At 48.7% G+C, this 18,141-nt stretch overlaps 2 protein-coding genes across 2 annotated transcripts; one reads left to right on the plus strand and one right to left on the minus strand.

Moving 5' to 3' along the window:
• Nucleotides 1–278: 278 nt before the first annotated feature.
• On the plus strand, nucleotides 279–8,110 carry LOC110082000 (uncharacterized). The gene is made up of 7 exons (XM_078381912.1): nucleotides 279–547; nucleotides 2,333–2,560; nucleotides 3,786–3,909; nucleotides 4,043–4,167; nucleotides 5,091–5,167; nucleotides 6,875–6,976; nucleotides 7,887–8,110. Exons 1-7 carry the CDS (start codon nucleotides 302–304, stop codon nucleotides 8,044–8,046), a joined length of 1,062 nt encoding a protein of 353 aa, XP_078238038.1. The 5' UTR covers nucleotides 279–301; the 3' UTR covers nucleotides 8,047–8,110.
• Nucleotides 8,111–10,041: 1,931 nt separating this feature from the next.
• Nucleotides 10,042–17,692, minus strand: LOC110081926 (hydroxysteroid 11-beta-dehydrogenase 1-like protein B). The gene is made up of 6 exons (XM_020799074.3): nucleotides 17,475–17,692; nucleotides 14,244–14,374; nucleotides 13,709–13,820; nucleotides 12,426–12,614; nucleotides 11,147–11,290; nucleotides 10,042–10,461 (listed from the first exon to the last, which is right to left on the minus strand). The coding sequence occupies exons 1-6, from the start codon at nucleotides 17,554–17,556 to the stop codon at nucleotides 10,247–10,249; spliced, it is 873 nt and encodes a 290-aa protein (XP_020654733.3). The 5' UTR covers nucleotides 17,557–17,692; the 3' UTR covers nucleotides 10,042–10,246.
• Nucleotides 17,693–18,141: the final 449 nt, after the last annotated feature.

Consider the following 18,141-nt stretch of genomic DNA (forward strand, 5'->3'; position numbering starts at 1 on the left):
GTGGGGGTGTCACCCGCCGCACCTCTTAGGCAACACCCCCACTCCTCAGCGAGGCTGGTTAAGAATCCCCAAAGGTGAAGTCCACCAAAGGGAGGTTTCCTGGGTCCGTCCCTAGACTAGACCCCTCTTCCCCCTGCAGAGCGCCCTAGACACTGTACTGGAGAAAAAAGTAACTTTTCTGGGCTTTTGTGGGAAGCCGAGTCCCTGCGCCTTACCGGGAGCCGCCGCCTCCTCTCGGAGCGGTTAAAAAGAAGCGCCTCCCGCGGTGTTTCCTGCCTCTGCACGCACTTTTCCCGGGGAAATGCGAGTCTCCGCACGTGGGGAAGGGTCGGACACGCGAACGAGAGAGAGGGAGCCTTCCTCCTCCTCCTCCCCCCCGCCCCTCCCCGCTTGTGTCACAATGTGGGCATCCCGACTGGGGTGGGCGCGGGCGAGGCGCCCAGCAGAAGGCCAGCCGGGGCAGCGCCGCGCACCCACCGGGCACCCACCGGAGAGCCGTCCCGGGGCCAGCGGGAAGGTAAGCCCCGCCCGCCGCCACCCCGACAAGGTAGGCCGGCCCTTCCCAGACCTGCGCTTTCTTGGGGTTGCCGTCTTTTTTGCCGGCGAGGCTCCTCCGCCGATGGAAAAAACCGTCCCGCCCACAACTCCAGGGCAGGGAGGACAGAAAGCGCAAGAAAGCGGCGTTTTCGCTGGCTTTCCACCCCCCCCTCGCAGGCAGCCCTTGAATAGGATCTGCCAGAGGAGCCCCCCAGGAAAGAAAAGCGGGCCAGCTGAGTCGGAGGTGCCTTCAAAACCCACGCGCACCAAAGTACAGCAGGCTTTGGCCACTGTTGTGAGAAGCTTTGGGGCTCTTATTTAAGGGTTTTGAAAATATTTCAGTGTTAAATCCATATGGATCATTTAAAGCAGGCAAATCAACGCAATCCAATGCCCATTTTTCTCCTTTTCTTCTTTTCCTTTTTTAAAAATGTTTTTGTCCGTTGCAGAGTTTTAAATTTCTGGTTAAATTCTTCTACCTGTGCAGCCGAATGACAGAGATTCACAGAACAGAATAGCTTCCAGTTCCTCAGCAGACTACCCCTTTCCTCTCATCAACTGGCACTTACAGTCTCAATAATTGACTTTGAAACCTCTGTAAGAATTTGAAAGAATAAACAGCCTTCATTACTGTACTTTCAACTGAACAAATCGGAACAGCAAACTGACCGACATAACTGCTCTTAGCAACAGACTCCAGCAGACCCTAGAGAGGGAAAAAGCATTGAGCAGAGGGGGTGGGTCTCTCTTTGAATTCAGAGGCAGGGAACAAACGATTAGTTAGCGCCGGATAGATTGACAGTCGTCCCAGTCCAGAAAGCTTCCTCCCAGCCAAATAAACTACAACCAGCATACAAAGTTGTAGACGTTCCAACACCGTGAGTGGCCATCTTGCTTTAAAGACATGAACCATGTGCTTAGAAACATCCTGCTTTGGGGACTACAAATCCCATCATCCCTGGTGACATGACTTTGGGGATTCTGGGAAGAAGTCCCCAGGATCACTCACTGGATGCTGGCAGAGCTGGTTCAAAACCAGTGTGATAAGAGTCCTTCCTTTTACCCCCCCTCCAACCGACCACAGTTTGCCATCAAGGGCCGACCCCCCTCCCTCAGAGAGCATTGTTGCAGTCCCCAGTTGGGAGGAGACAAGGACAAGTGTGGCCATTATGGGATGTGGGTGCTGAGGAAGATGTCATAAAGGAATGGATTGTAGGTAGCTACATTACAAAAGGGGCATGGTGGCGCTGCAGGTTAAACCGCAGAAGCCTCTGTCCTGCAAGGTCAGAAGACCAGCTGTCGTAAGATCGAATCCACACAATGGAGGGAGCTCCCGTCGCTTGTCCCAGCTCCTGCCAACCTAGCCGTTCGAAAGCATGTAAAAATGTGAGTTGATAAATAGGGACCACCTCGGTGGGAAGGTCACGGTGTTCCGTGTCTAGTCGCGCTGGCCATGTGAACATGGAAGATTGTCTTCAGACAAACGTTATCTCTATGAGTTGGAGACGGGGATGAGCACCGTGCCCTAGAGTCAGACACGACTGGACTAAATGTCAAGGGGTACCTTTACCTAGTTACATTACTGGTAACTAGTTACTTCTAAGGTCTGTTCCAAACTCTGATAAAAATAAATGGGGGTTGTCGAAGGGGTGTTCATTTCACCCTTATTTCAAAGAGGCATGTTTTGGAAAACTTCCATGTGGGTTGTCACGTTCGCTCATGAAGAGGATGCTAATTCCTTTGGGCAAATGCCAGCTTCCCTCGTCCCGGCCACTGTTTTCCTCTCTTGATGCAGCGCAGGATGGAAACCCTGGACGAGTTTGACAACGAATATCCGCTCCACATCTCCTTTTGCGAGCGCATCTCCCCCGAGGATTTCGAGAGGCAGGGCCTGAGCTATACCCAGAAGGCGCTGCGGGAGCTGTACGCCCAAATGGAGCAGAACCCGGGCGCCTGTGAACGGGTGGCACGCAAGAGGAAGCAGGCGGAGAATGAGAAAGCCAGCTTGGTGCACTACCTGAAGGTGAGACAGGGGACTTCTGGCAAGGGTGCCGGAGGCTGAGTCACGAAGCAGCCTGGTTTACAGTGGTGCCTCGCTAGACAATGATAATCCATTCCACTGAAATCGCTGTTTAGTGAAATCATTGTCTAGCGAAAAGCATTTTCCCATTGAAATGCATTGAAACCTGTTTAATGCATTCCAATGGGGAAGAATTGTCATTGTCTAGCGAAGATTGGCCATAGGAGAGCCACTTTGCAAACTGTCAATCAGCTGTTTAAATCGCTGTCTTGCGAAGCTTAGGTCCTGAAAACACCCATTTTGCAAGCGCAGAGGGAGCTGTCAAAATTGTCGTCTAACGAAAATTGGTTTGAGAAGCAGGGACCAAACATTGTCCAGCGAAATTCCCCCATAGGAATCACTGTTTTGTGAATCGCTATAGCGATCGCTAAAAGTCAATGTCTAGCGAAAAAACTGTCATGCGGGGTAACTGTCTAGTGAGGCACCACTGTACCTGCAAGGGACCATCACAGAAAATGAGAGGCAAACCGAGGCGGCTTCTCACGGGGTCCATAAGTGAAGCTGGCATCCAAGCAGAGATGCCGGGCCTGGGGAAAAAAGCGGCCGACCCGAGGCAGAGAGCCATGGGTCGCTTTATCCTCTGAATGGACCTTTGAACAGCCGGTGGAGGTGGAGAAAAAGAAAGGGATTGATCAATTAATGAATTAATTAATTTTGCATCTTTGGTAGGCCACCTTTCTCCTGGGGAGGGAACTCCGGGTCGCTCACAATGTCTAAAATGAGTAATGCTAAGAACACAATCGATTACAGATTTAAAAAACAATAAAACGACAGTAGTAAATAACAATCCATTAAGTCATGGAGAACCTTTAAAACGTTAAAAGCAGAGGGTTCAAAACATTGCCTGAGGCACTTATTTTCTTCTTCTGAAGAGGAATGTTCATTCCAAAATGAGGTCTTATTTGGAAAAGTGACTTTTTGGGAACTACATTTATACTTGAAGTTGGCCAAAAGTTTGAGAAGTGGGGATAATGGGCCTTTGAATTCCATCCCTGGCCAGCCCAGCCCATGGGATTCGCACTCCCTGAAGATAAGTTTTCTCCCATCCGTCCTCTCAGGTTATCCTATGAACGTGGCATTCATTCCCACCTCCTGTCTTGCGCTCGACCGTCGTTCCGGGCCTTGCCTGGCAGCCCTTCTCCATTCCCTTCTGCTTCTTCTTTTCCAGGCCAAATTCTTTTCCCTGCTTCAAGGGGATGTAAATTGCAGCAACGCGCTGGGAGAACTGGAAATGGAGGAGCAAATAGAGCAACTGAAACGTGAGATGGAGAAAGCCAACAATTATGCCCGGGGTAAGTCTTGCTGGCTCCATCACGCTCTCCCTTCAGGGCGGCGGTTCCATTTCCCTGTGTGTCACATGGTTCTTTGAGAGCACGTGGGGATCGGGGAGAAAGAGCAATATCAACAAAGTTGACTCCCTTTCAGCGGCCAAGAGTTCCTCCTGGAGACTGTCACAGGTGAGGACCCGGAAGACCATCCCCTCGGGAGGATTCAAGCCCAACCAGACCAAACCTCTGCGGCCCAGAATCTTTGGTCCTGTCCCGAAGCAGGTTTGTGCCTCCAGTGGCCCCCTTTTCCTCCTTCTCGAGCCCCTGTAATTATGGCTGTTTGGTACCCAGGTAAGAGTCACACATCCAACCCAATGAATAAGAGGAGGTGTAGTTTGGGGAAGAATGGAGAGCTCTTTGCTGTCCTTCAGAAGAGATCACCAGCGCTCTGTGGACGAGAGTATCTCCCCAAGCTTCAGATTCTGGGATTCGGTAGGACAGAGACGTGGGAGTTCTGGTGGCATCATGAGTCATAGTGAACGTACACACTCCCCCCCCCCCCCAGAATTGTACGTGGAAATTGGTGCTCAGCTAACGTGGGACAGTCTTGAGACCGCTCGTCTCTTCCACGCACAGCTTTCCGTGGAACCATGTCCGACTCTTGCACAACATTGGGTCTACTGGGGAAACCATCAATTTTGAACAACAGTTTTGTCTTATCTCACTGAGGAGATTCCTCCTCCCTGTAACGTTTGAGATATCTCCACATGGGTCAGAATTTCGCAGTTGTAGAAATCGCCAATGTGCCATAGCATCCCTGATTGAATGTATCAGGGAAACGGCCATTCCTTTCAAAGTCCTTAAAAAGCATGAAGACACCCTTTAAGATAAGGGTACGTCAAAGGAAGAAAGGAAATGCCAGTTTCAGTGACTTATTTACGCTGCTTTGTGTAACTATCTACATAAAAATGCGTCCAGGCAGATTTTTAAGAGCAAAGTCTCCACAACACGTTGGCGATGGCCAGTGGTTTTTAGCAAACAAGTTTGATAAGATTGCCTACTCAAAGGGCATCAGCTGCCTCCCTATTTTTTTCCAGAGAGGGAGATAAATCTGGAATTACATGGCGGTCAGTCCTCAGGGTGCTTCCTGAGAAGGAGCATTGTTTGGGGTGCCTCACAGGGCTTTGTTTTCCCCCCACCCTCAGCAGATGGAGAAGACCCTGGGTCCCCCCTCCGACCTGAAGCAGCTCTGGGCCGGCATGTCCTCCATCAGTCAGAAGAGGTAGGTGGGAGTGAAAGACAAGGCTGGACCGGGGGGGGGGGGGAGACACATGCCAGCCTCACCAGAAAGCAGGTCATGTGCGAACATCTTGTAAGTGTCTGTGGTGAGGGAAACACCAGGATTTAATGGGCTGAGAAGTTAGCCTGGATGGCTCAGTGGTTTAGGCAGAGGTTGGGAGTTTGATTCCTCCCCTGTGGCTTCCCAAGAAAAAAGCCAGCCTGGGTGGCCTTGGGCCAGCTGCGCAGCCCCAGAACTGCTCTCAGAAGAAGGGAAGGGGGAACCAATTCTGAATACTCTCTACCTAGAGAACCCTGGAAAGGGTTGCCATAAGTCAAAATCAACTTCATGGCACACAAATATTATTGTTATTATTATGAGTTGAGAAGATCCTTCTGTAAAGCATGGGTTCTTTTAGTCACTCACAGTGGGCTGTGCGGTTCTCCCCTGGGGAGAGAGAAGAGAGCAGATGGAAGGCTTCCGGAAGAAGCAAGGATGGGGTCCTTGACAGGAGGCCCAAGAAAAAATGTCAAGGTCCTGAGTTTGTTTATAGCAGGAGAAGAGCAATGGAAGGAGCTGGAAAATCTCAGCTGAGAGGCATGGTAGCCCATAGACTGTACCTGTAGGTGTGGGATGGGTGGAGGACCCAGCTGGCTTGGCTGGAGGAAGGACAAGGGGCAGGATCCGTTCTTGGTCCTCCCAGAGTGCAGGACACACAGCAATGGGTTCAAGTGACAGGACGTCTGGTGTCGGCTGAAGATCAGGAAAAACATCTTAACTGTTAGAGCACTGCGGCAATGGAATGAACGACCTTGGGAGGTGCTGAGCGCTCCCAACACTGGAGCCATTCAAGAGAAAGCTGGATCACCCCCTGTCAGGTTTGGTTGGACTGGGATTCCTGCCTTGAGCAAGGGGTTGGACTGGATGGCCTTCGAGGCCCCTCCCGACTGAATTATTCTACAATTCTGTGAGAGAGTGAGGCCTGCCATCTCTTGCTGAGGCTGCCTGCAGAACAATAACATGGCTTTGTGAGGTAGTGGTTACAATGCTGAGCCGAGAACTTACATCATCCTGGTTGAAGGCACCACTCTTTGAGCGATTTGGGGCCAGTCGCTCCACCTCAGCGTGGACTACCTCACAGGGTTTTGATGAGGCCCTGCTGGGTTGGGGGAGAGCCCCATGGACCTCCTTGAGCACAGAGGTGGAATAAATCAAGAGAGTAAGAAAGGATGACTGGGCCAGGGAAGGGGAGGTTGTCCTCGCCCAACAGAAACCCATTGCTTTGTGGGTCCAAAAGCCGATGTTGACTCGAAGCAGACCAAAGTATTTGTGGGTGTCTGGTGGTTTCCACCATCATCATGGCTTCCCTCAAATGGCTCTGGAGAATGGCATTTGGTGAGGAGGCAATCCTGTGGCGCTCCACTTAGGAAGGGCCATGGAGGGAGAAGATGCTGGCCTTGGTCGTCTAGATCAGAGGTTCCCAACCTTGCATCCCCAGATGTTCTTGAACTGCAGCTCCCAGAAATCCTGGCCAGCACCGCAGGGGGTGAAAGCTCCCGGGAACAGCAGTCCAAGAACATCTGGGGACCCCAGTTTGAGACCCACTGGTGTCAGTAACATGACTGGTGCTGTTGACATCAACATGTTAGCTCACCTGTTGAATTTCTGAGTCCAACCATGTTGTCTCATTCTCTCTCTCTCTTTCCACAGCATGGTTGACCTGCGTCCCTTTATGCTGAACCCTGGCGGTTTCCGTCCCTCATTCCTGGGGAGCAGCTCCATCAACCAGATAAGATATTCTGGTTTCCCGGGGTAGGCATCTCCGCTCAACTTGCCTGCCCAACCTCTGTTTTCACAGGGGATGGAGCCATGCAAGGCAAGCTGTTTTGTGTGCGATTTCTCTGAAGCCACTCTTTAGGAAACATCTGTTATTCCTGTCCATGAAGAAACACACACACACACACACAAACACACATACAAGCTCAACCTCAAAAGTAGGAGCATAGCAGATGCTTATTTAAAACATGCCCTCGTTTCCTGTTTTAAAGGGGAGGAAGGAGTGAAAAAAAAAAACCACCAATTTTTTTTGGAGCAGTTATGGCCCATTGTGGGTCTCAAAACGTGTTGGTGAAATTAGTTCCCGGATCCTTAGATCTTGCCCTTCCTTGCTATACTGCTTTCATACCAGCTCTACAGTCATGGCGTCTCACCAAGAACCTTGGGAACTGTGGTTTGGCATGGATGTGGAGTACAGAGGACCCTCTGCTTTTGGACTACAGTTCCCGTAGCTGCTGAGGGGGATTCTGGAAGCTGTAGTCCAGAAGCACAAATCTGCTCATAAGTCTCATACATTCACGTAAACTGCTGGATAGCTCAGGGGCTGAGGTCTTGGGCAGCGCTGTGCCACTTTCACAAAGTATCTCACTTTCTTGCCACCTCCTGTAGGGAGCACCAGGTCTTCTGGATAGCTTAGGGGTTGAGGCCTCTGGATGCAGAAGCCAGAAGTTGGGAGTTCGATTCCCCCCACGGGGCCTCCTTGACAGGGGCTGGACTCTCTTCCAGCTCTGCCGTTCCACAATTATTATAATTTTTGGTTAGAATTCAATGAAAACTAGAGTCCCAGATGATCCTGGGGAGGACGGCATTGGAGGAGGTCATGGAGGGATATGCGACTTGACGAGATGGCTGGGAGGCCTTGCAGGAAACGTTTTTCTTGTTCCAGGTTCCCGGCCGGCAACTCCACGCTGTCTTCTCCAAGTGCAGCTCCCCCCGGCAATGCTTCGCCTTTCGGCACCCCAGTTCTGGCTAAGTTCAAAGGCACCAAAGAGGACGAGAAGGAGAACGAAGCCCCAGGCCCGGATGTCAACCCTACGGGGGCCTAGATGTGCTTTGATGTATGGGAAGATGCTATGCGAAATAAAGACCGGTGCAGACGTCCCTCTGTAATTTGCGTATGAATGGGTTGCAAGGTGTGTGTGTGTTTGAACTCTCTCCTCAAGGCCTCTGGAAGGTGGGAGGGGGTTCAAAGAAAGGAACCGAATATCAAACAAGGGGGTCAAGGTCATTATCAGATGTGGAACGCGATCTTCGCTCACACAATTTTCAGCTTGTGTCTACTAACCCAGTGGTCCCCAACCTTGGGCCTCCAGATGTTCTTGGACTACAACTCCCAGAAGCCTTCACCACTATCTCTGCTGGCCAGGATTTCTGGGAGTTGAAGTCCAAGAACATCTGGAGGCCCAAGGTTGGGGACCACTGTAAACTAACCAATCCCTGTCACCTAATTCCGGAGCATTGTCTAAATGGATCCACATTTGTCTCTCATGTCTGAGGAAGTGGACTGTCCATGAAAGCTCACATTAAAACATAGCAGTCAGTCTTAAAAGCGTGACAGCTATTTTTGTCTCCCGCCTGCCTGTCTGGCTTGGCTTCTGTTTCGTTTTGCTCCTTGTCTGATGCGCTTGGGCAGACGAATGCAGCTACGCCTTCAAAAACTCTACTCAGGGGCAGGAATTGGAAGGGTTTGACCTCAAGGAAGTAAGTGACAGACATGACTCTCACCTCCATCTGCTCTGAAGGCTTGTCGGCAGGCCCTCAGTTCTGGCTGGTGACTGCTTTTATTTATTTATTTTTGAGGCAAAAAAAAGGTGATTCCTACTGGGTTTTATTTTATTTAGCCACATGGCTACCTTTTACTGCAATGGTTTTTTTTTTTTTTGAGGGAGGCAAATCTGCTCTGGGTTTAACCTGGCGCTCTCCGGGGTCCTGAAGCCCAATCCCTTCGCTGTACAGTATTTTCATCCTCACCCTGAAAAGTGCCCTGCACAATCCAGACTAAAACCAGGTGCAGATTTTTACACAGACAGAAACACAAAACAGTGAGGGTTACTAGTCATCACCCCATAAAGGTGTGAAACTCCCCAAATCTATGAAAGCCAGACCACCCTGTCTGTATGAAAAGTGGCACAGAGAATCTGGTCCGGCTCCACCACCCCAAACGCTCTGCAGATGAGTCTAACACAGCTCCCATCATCCCCAGCCAGGATGGGTCCTTCCATCTCTGTTACTTCGGGAGGGTGGGGTTCGAAATCTGGCCTTCCTGAAGGGTGCGGTCTAGGAAAAAAAGCTGGCCTCTTTGTTTCAATGATGAAATGATTCATAGTTTTGCTTTGATGAGGGGCTGAGCTGCGTTCGTGGGTGCTCACGGAAACCACGGGCAGGATTCTGGCTGCTATTTCTTTCACAAACTGGTAATTCCTTCCTCCGTCCTCACAACCTCGCTAGAACCTTAACATGGAATTTTAATTCGCTGCCCCCCCCCTTTGTGGCAAACTTGGTGGCTGAGATAACTTCCAAATCTATAATAAAAAGCACTGCTGGCTTTTTGCAATAGAGAAACCGCAATCTTGCAGGCAAGACTCTTCTCATAACCTGGGTTTAATCCGAATGGCCTCAGGTCACTGGCTCAAAGTTGACTCATCCTTCCATCCTTCCAAAGCTGGCAAATTGAGTACCCAGCTGGCTGGCTGGGGCAAAGTGTGGCCTGCAAAATTGACCTGTAAACTGCCCAGAGAGAGCTTTAAGTGTTATGCGGTGGTTTATAAGCAGCACACTTTGCTTTACTGATTCCTCTGGGGATTTTTATATCTGATTTGGATCAATAATCTGTTCAAACAGACCAAAGTCTATTTATCCATACAGTAGGACCCCGTATTTGTAGGGGATTGGTTCCAAGCTCCCTGCCCCTCGCAGATGCTGGAAAACGTGGATTACAGCAGACACCATTTTAATAGTGAACACTATACATAGCATGGCCTCTGGTTTGCTCTAGTGGCCAGTTCCGGTAACTTCATCTTTCAAAATACACATTTATGCCATTTTAATTTTAATATTTTTTAATGTTTTCAGATTGTGGATAAGCGGATCAGTGGATACTCACCCGACGGACAAGGGACTCTAACTGTATTTCAAATTTTCCCTTTTTATGCTTTTAATCTTTATATTTTCCACTTGCTTGCCTGTCTGTATGATAGTTCTTCAAAGGCAGTTTGCCAAAAATGGACGGACTGGACATCAGCAATTTTAAAGGATTTTGTCTACCATGTACGATCTGCCGATCATGTGGTCGAAGTATTCGGGCATCCAATCCCTGAAAAGGAGGGGGATTTTTGTGCTCCAGTAAGGATAGAATACTTCCCGGTGCCTCAGCACCCCGCCTTTCACGATCGCCCGGGCGCACTCGTCCTTCGGACTGGCCGTCATGGTGATTCTGTCACCTACTATCTGCACGGCGCTATCTGAAAGAAAGAACAGAACAAGGAGATCAGACCAACAATGACAGGATCAAACTTTCCACTTTTCTACTATTGGCTGCCCTCCAGTTTTTAACTCACATTTACATCCTAGTTTACATCTATGTTATTCAAACACTCTCTGATGACTCGAACCATTTATAAAATAAATCCCATCGTTCGGTTGCCTTTTGTATTGGACAGTCTTTCAGCACTTCTGATAGAATGTCCATTTCTGCCACTTCCCGCATCTTCTCAATTAAGCTCCTCTTGTTTCGGTATCACTGGTCTCTTCCAATTTTTGGCGTAAAGAATTCTGGCTGCAGTGACTATATATATAAAAAACCAAGCACTTCTTTGTCTTATCTACGTTGTCTGGTATCATACTCGATAGAAACAGTTCTGAAGTTAGTGGACCCTTACAAAGCAATATATTTTTTGTAACGAAGTATGCACTCCTCTCCAATATTGTTTCGCTACTCTGCAAGTCCACTGCATATGATAAAAACTTCCCTCTTGTGATTCAGACTTCCAGCAAACATTTGACACATCTGTATAAATCTTTGACAATTTTTCTGGAGTCATATGCCATGGGCGTGGGACTTGACATCAAAGACTCAGACTTGGGACTTGAAGATTTACCAACCTCCCTGGAGGGATGGTTTTTGGGGTCCGTTGGTGTGAAGCTCACCTGTGTCAATGTACCCCAACACAGCCACCGTGATCGGCAGGTCCACTTTCCGGAGGCGTAACTCGGTCCGTAGGCTACTGTAAAACCCCTCCAGGGCAAACTTACTCGCTGAGTACCAGACGGAGAACGGGGAGGGCATGCGGCCTATGGATGGAGAAGAAAGCGTCTTCGTTTGGAAGGCTGTTCAATCTACCCTGTGACTGCTTGAAAGCGTACAATGTACAACTCTGTGTCTCTTTCTTGTGGGTAAGCCACGATGGACTAGGTGCAAGCCAGACAGTGAAGAAAACAGGCAGGAAAAAACACAACCCCCCATCCCTTTGAAATGAGATGCTGAAGAGGAACCAGGTACCCTAAGCCAGTGCCCCCCAACCTTGGGCCTCCAGATGTTTTTGGACGTCAACTCCCAGAAATCCTGGCCGGCAGAAGCTGTGGTGAAGGCTTCTGGGAGTTGTAGTCCAAGAACATCTGGAGGCCCAAGGTTGGGGACCACTGCCCTAAGCCACCAGAAAGAGAAGTTAGCGGGACTAAGATCAAATCAAGCCTAAACTCTCTCTGGAAGTGAAAAATGAAATGAAATGAAATGAAAGAAAATGAAACAAAACAAAACAACACAAAGAATTTAATTTAATTTAAAAATGACACAACTGAGGCTATTCTACAGAACCATGCACATGACACCCCTCTCTGTCAGAACCGCCTTCTCAGCTCTGCCTGAGTCTCATTTTTTTTCCTGCTCACCAAACCAATGCCATCATTGGGATATGGCAAATGGCTACTGTTGTTATTATTGGTTAGCCACACCCATAAAGAACTGGCTGATCAATACCTTCAAGGCACAATGACCCACCACCTCAGAAGATGAGGTTTTAAGGACAAAGCTGAGGGAAAGTGTTGCCTTTCCAGAATTTTCCACATGTTGTGGTTAGAAACGGGCTCTGCCCCATTCCGGCATTCTGGGTAAACGTACAAAGGGCTGAATTCATGGCGGGGAGAAGGCACCCCCATAAGCCCTCTCCCCCAGCATTCAAGGCAGCTGAGACACAGACACCTATCCAGACAGGGCTTATGGGCGTCCCCACATTCCCACCAAAATTTTAGCTCCTCGTACACTCCTCTGAATGCCTGCCAATAAAAGCATGTCTTTATGAACACAGAAATGACCAAAGGGGGAAGGTGAAAGTGCAGAAATCCTTAATTGTAGGCTGTCGTTCCCCACATAGTTAGATGAAAGTGGAGGTGAGCCTGAGAGTGAACTACCAGGTGCTTCCTTCCCTACCGGCCACGGAAGATATCACAATGATGGTCCCATGAGATTCTTGCAACATCTCGAGAGCCGAAATGGTTAGTTCGATGTAGCTGAGGAAGTTCACCGTCAAAGAGTTCATCATGGCTTTCATGTCGCCTTTGAATGGACCAAAACTAACCGCTCCTCCCACGTGGTTCAAGACGAGGTGGTCAAGGCCTCCTGCCAGAGGAAAAAAGGGCAGAGCAGCCATCACTGGGGGGTGGGGGGGCAGAGATCTGTCCAAACTTTGGGGTGGCCTGTTCTCCCATGCTTTCCATGGTCTTCCTTAGGCTGATTTTGGGTCTTGTTATACCTCCCTTGGTCTTAGAGGTTGAGCACCAAGGATGGTCTTCTCAATCAGAACAAGAGACTGAAGGAGTAACTAATCCATAATTTAAGATCAACTCCACCATGGACAACATAAAGGGAGTCTCTTATTCTGCATCAGCCAAGGAACCTATGAATCCAGCATTGCATTCACATCGGAGAATGTATGTGGTCTAAAATGGGAGATGTGACGTTCTAAACTTTCCATTTCACTGTGAGTCTGGAGGCTTACCTGTGTGAAATCTAACATCATGTTATCACTTGATGAGACCCATTTTCTTGCCTGCAGTAGACCTTCTCTGTTACAGAGAGGAACAGCATATAAACCAGGACCTAAAATCCTCCTTTCTGTCATGAAATGCACCTGTTTATTTTTAACATGTGTCCTTACAGAGAGAGAATATTCTCAGAAACGTGCACATTTTGGGGGACTAGATTTCTGCATGTATTTGTGTCAGTGGTTCGAAAGCATGCAAAATGCAAAAGAATGCAACTAGATAAATAGGTACCACCATAGTGAAAAGGTAAACAGTGTTCCATGTCTAGTTGCGCTGGCCACGTGACCACGGAAGATTGTCTTCGGACAAACGCTGGCTCTATGGGTTGGAAATGGGGATGAGCACCGCCCCCTAGAGTCGAACACGACTGGACAAAAATTGTCAAGGGGAACCTTAACCTTAACCTTTACCTATAAAAGGATCACCTCAATATGGAGTTGGCAGTTTGACAGATGTTGGCCATCAGGAGAGAAACCTAATTTGTTATGGAATCTCAGCAGCTTTGAAGAACATCTTCTGGCATGATGACATTTTGCGCCTTTTGGTTTGGAAGATCCCCTTAGTTGGTTTTCTGCCCTGAACCATCTCAGATTCGGGAACTAAATTTGCTATGTCCACTCCCCCCCTTTGAATCTTGGTCCTGCCCAAGAGGCGGGCTTAAATCTTTACCCAGCAAAGTCTTGGTTTCTTCAACCAGCTCCTGTGCAGAAGTCAGATTGCTCATGTCCGCCACAACATATTGAGCAGAGCTGGCCCCCAAATCCAGACATTTCTGTACCACCTGGAGAGACAAAAAAATAAAGAAAGATGGAAGGTGATATATGGAAATGACCTGCCAAGAGCCACATCTGCCCCTTCACCTCTCAAGAACAAGGAGGAGACCTTGCCTCTGTCTTCTCCCATGAAGGACTGAGAAGAAACAGGTGACACCAGCAATTCGAGAAAGCATCAGTTTTGGTTGGAGGTAGGTCAGCAGAAGTCAGATCACGTAAAGATTCCTCTAGATATTCCCCAAAGGTCTTTTTTCTCCTGCTTTCCTCACAGCTGTGCAAAGACAAGTGTTTTCTTCAGCATAAGCTGAGTTGCAATGGGGCACTCCCAGCAAGACGGATCGGGAGAAAGAATGTGCTGCATTGTGGGTTCAAGAGGAAAACCTGCGAAGCATCGCCTCTCATCAGTCAATCAGCCATGGCTCACAGCTTACCTCCCGGAGCCGCTCCTCTCTCCTGGCAGTCACCACCACGTGGGCCCCCATCCGTGCAAAGTCGTAAGCGATTTGCTCCCCGATCCCTGTGCTTGATCCCGTCACCAGGACACGCTTCCCTCGCACCATGTCTGCAGATACAGAAGAGCGTGGGGTGACATTTTTCTTCCCGTCTTGATGAGGTCTGAGCTGAATCTCCCCGAGGGTCATCTCGGATGCACTGATTCTTCTTCACAGGCTATGCTTTGTTTTTTTTTTAAAGACGAAAGGTCTGTGTTCAAAGCTTGCCTAGATTATTTTAGGCCAACAAATTACAATATGGCCCAACATGATTGGCTTAAAACATCAATTGTACCTTTCGGGTCTGCCTTCAGTAAGGTCAGAAACTGGAAGGAACAACTTAAAAATACACAGCTCTTTGAAAAAAGTTACTTCTCTGCCCCCTTTCCCCAGCTAATGGAGTTACTTTTCAAAAGTTAACGCAATGGCATTAATTATTTTGGTGCAACAAGCAACAGATACGTTGGCTACTTTTAAAAAAACCATTTAAAATAAGTTTTAAAAGAAATGTCTGAATGTATTTGTAACATTTTCTTATTGGGGCCCATCACTTCTCACACCGACAGCTGTGAATGCCAGTGTCGACCCTACATAGGTCACTTTGTCTTCTTTTTATTAATGTTCAATCCCTGTGCAAACGTCGCTGGTCAACGGAGGGCGGGGGGGTGGTTTCTTCTCAGCCCAGAGAGTTTGCAGTCTGAAAGTCAAGCTAGTTATGGGTTTACTTTGTGTTTATTTTATTTTATTGCCACTGTTCTAAAGTGCCCAGAGTGACCATCGGTCACATGGGTGGCATAGAAACAGAAGAAATAAAATGATAAATAATAAATATCGCTACGAGAAAAGGAGAAAGGCTGGAGGCTGTAAAAACTGCCTTGAGGGGGTTATGCATGGAGGCTACCATATCGGAGGCAGAATCCTACTGGCGATTTACGTGTGTGTAAGAGAAATCACACAAGTCATGGCAGTAAATTGCCACTGATTAAGATAGCTGCAGGTCAAATTCCTGGCCAGGCACCAGGCGTGAAACTAGGCAGGTGGCTGGTTTCTTATTAATTTCCATTCTGACTTGAACATTTTCACCCATTAATAAATTGTCAATAAGATTAGGGCCAGGATTTTTTTTAAAAAAAATAAATTGCATGCTTTCAAGATAATTCAAATTTATGGCGATCCTTTCAAGGTACGGAGTACTCAAAAGGGTATTCCTTTCTTCTGGGGACACTTCAAGAACAGTCCAGCTGACCCAAGGAGACCCAGCCTGGCTCTACTCACGGGAGGCACCGTGGGGGAATCAAACTCTCAGCCTCTGACTCAGCAGAAACCACATTCACTGAGCTATGCAGCTGGCTCCTGGCCAGGCGATCGAGAGGTGAAATCTCTCCTCCACATGTGTCAACAGGTTTGGGTATACCAGGAAATGCTCACCAGCTTCTCGTGGTTGTTTAATCAGCACCATTAAGATTGTGACAACGCAGTAACTTTTACACTCCTGTTAAAACTTCACATTCTGCCCACTCCCATGTGAATAAACATCTCCTCCCTCGGGGTGACCTCCATGCACCCAAAGTGGCCTTTGAGCTACAGAAGCTTATGCCAGAAAAAAACATCATAGCTTTTATGGTGCCATGGGACGGTTTTTCTACAAGAGCTGAACAACCTTGCTACCTCTCTGCTGGAAATTTCCGCAGCAAGAGAATTTCCGCAGTACAAGAATTTCTGCTGGAAATTTCTGCAGCAAGAAATTTTCTGCAGCACAAGAATTTCTGCTGGAAATTTCTGCAGCAAGAGAATTTCTGTAGCAAGAGAATTTCTGCTGGACAAGAATTTCTGCTGGAAGTTTCTGCAGCGCGAAAATTTCTGCTGGAAATTTCTGCAGCAAGAGAATTTCTGTAGCAAGAGAATTTCTGCTGGACAAGAATTTCTGCTGGAAATTTCTGCAGCGTGAAAATTTCTGCTGGAAATTTCTGCAGCAAGAGAATTTCTGTAGCTAGAGAATGTACAGACTTCCCAGAGACGAAAGAACAAGGAGGAAGGAACTGGCTCACTTTCCTGGGATATTCTTTGTCTGATCTTGGGAGAACGATACCTAAACAGCTCCTAGAAGTTGGAAACGTTTGGGTGTTGCAAGAAAACACCCCAGGTTGAGGTCTGGTGGGAGTCTGGGACGCTCATGCATGGTGTCTCCTTTTGGGAAGAATGAAAGGTGGAATATAAACGTATTCTAGAAACTGAGGCCCAGCCCTTATCAGGAGACTGTGTCAGGGTTCAAGGTGGCCTGGCGAGAGGCACCTCCACATCCACAGGAACTGCTTAGGAGGAAAAAGTGAAATCTAAAAAGACGAATACTGCCCACCCTGAGGTGGATGTCACATCAGAACCCCTTTCCACTAGTGGCTCAAGTGAGCTGTTTGGATTACAACTTGTGCCCACTGTTCCTCATGTTTCAGAGGTATTGGGGGGGGAGACCATTCCCCCATCCCACTCTTATCAGCAGCGTAAGATCTCCTTTCCCACAAAATCCCTCAATCCCGACATGCTTTTATGTCACAGAAAACACCTCAAATTATGAAGACTGTCCATCCCCATAGTCCCTATAGCCACCCAGCCCCATAAGGGGAGTCCAAACATGCAGGCTGGTGAATGGGGCGCATATCAAGCATTGAGGAGCGGGGCTTCTGTAAAATCAACAGCCCTTAATTGCCCCTTCAGGACCAAATGGCCACAGATACTTTATGCGGACACAAGGCAAAACTACAACATTCTGTTGCTGGGGTGGCCATTAATTTTGCTCCCGGCTACTTCAGGGGCTGTAGCTTATGGAAGGAGGAGGCTTGAGCCGTTCACCTGTGTGATGATAGCAGAGCCCCTGCTACTCAGAAACTCCCCGGGACTTTCACCCTGCGCGCCCTGGTTCCTCTACAGCTCCGTTGGCCACATAGCCTCTCTTAGTTAGGGGGGACCATCGGCAGACCCTGATCTGCTTAGGCGGGGAGATCCTCGGGGGCGTGGAACCTGCCCCCCGCGTTCACAGCAGGCTGTCCCCCCCCCATGCATTGCCATTCAGCATAACTTGCAACCGCCGCTTCTGCTCTTCCATCTCCGTCCATCCTGCAGCCGCGAGTTTGGAGAGGCGAACCGGGCGCGCGGGTCTAAAAGCGCCCCGCTTACCTTCCGAGAAGGTGTCCTGGCTGTAGAAATACCAAGCGCCGAGGCCGACGAGGAGAGCGCCCAGGATCCGGAGCAGGCCCATGGCGGCGCCCGGGACGAACGATGATGACCCTTCGCTGCTCGTTCCCCAAAGCCAAGCTGGCTGCGCGCGGTGCGCCCGGGACCGACGCGCGCGCAGGGAGTTGCTCCAAGGAGCGCTCGGGGCGCGGGCGCGGGAGCGCACCGGGTGGAGCTTCGCTCCTTCTGGGCTGCCCCCCCCCCCCGGACCTACGGCCGAGTCTTCCTTCCCCTTTCCAAAACGATCAGGCACCCTTTTTTAAAAAGAAAAAGGCAGGGTAAAAATATTTTAAATAAATCATAATTATTTGTTGTTTTTTTTCATGCTTCTTGCTCATTTTCAGAACTGAGTGGGCATGGTCCCTAGTTAGTCCTGGGGGAATGGAGACTAGCTCCCAGATGATGATGATGATGATGATGATGATGATGATCATCATCATCATCATCATCATCATCATCATCATCATCATCATCATATAAATTTTTCTTGAACTTGTTATGTTTTATGTTGTAGCCTTTTATGAGACTAGATATGTGGGGTATAAATACAATAAATAATAATAATAACAATCTTGTAATCTTAGACCTGCAGAGCTGGAAGAGACCAGTC

Source organism: Pogona vitticeps, chromosome 14, assembly GCF_051106095.1.
Source record: "Pogona vitticeps strain Pit_001003342236 chromosome 14, PviZW2.1, whole genome shotgun sequence".
In the NCBI taxonomy this organism is placed as follows: domain Eukaryota; kingdom Metazoa; phylum Chordata; class Lepidosauria; order Squamata; family Agamidae; genus Pogona; species Pogona vitticeps.

Excerpts from the sequence above, each read along its gene's own strand:
- LOC110081926 (XM_020799074.3), bottom strand. The coding sequence starts at position 17,556 with ATGGGCCTGCTCCGGATCCTGGGCGCTCTCCTCGTCGGCCTCGGCGCT. Across the intron at positions 14,375-17,474 it reads CCAGGACACCTTCTCGGAAG|ACATGGTGCGAGGGAAGCGT; the intron begins GTAAGCGGGGCG and ends CTGTATCTGCAG. Across the intron at positions 11,291-12,425 it reads TGTGATATCTTCCGTGGCCG|GCCGCATGCCCTCCCCGTTC; the intron begins GTAGGGAAGGAA and ends CTCCATCCATAG.
- LOC110082000 (XM_078381912.1), top strand. The coding sequence starts at position 302 with ATGCGAGTCTCCGCACGTGGGGAAGGGTCGGACACGCGAACGAGAGAG. Across the intron at positions 3,910-4,042 it reads AGCCAACAATTATGCCCGGG|CGGCCAAGAGTTCCTCCTGG; the intron begins GTAAGTCTTGCT and ends ACTCCCTTTCAG. Across the intron at positions 5,168-6,874 it reads TCCTCCATCAGTCAGAAGAG|CATGGTTGACCTGCGTCCCT; the intron begins GTAGGTGGGAGT and ends CTCTTTCCACAG.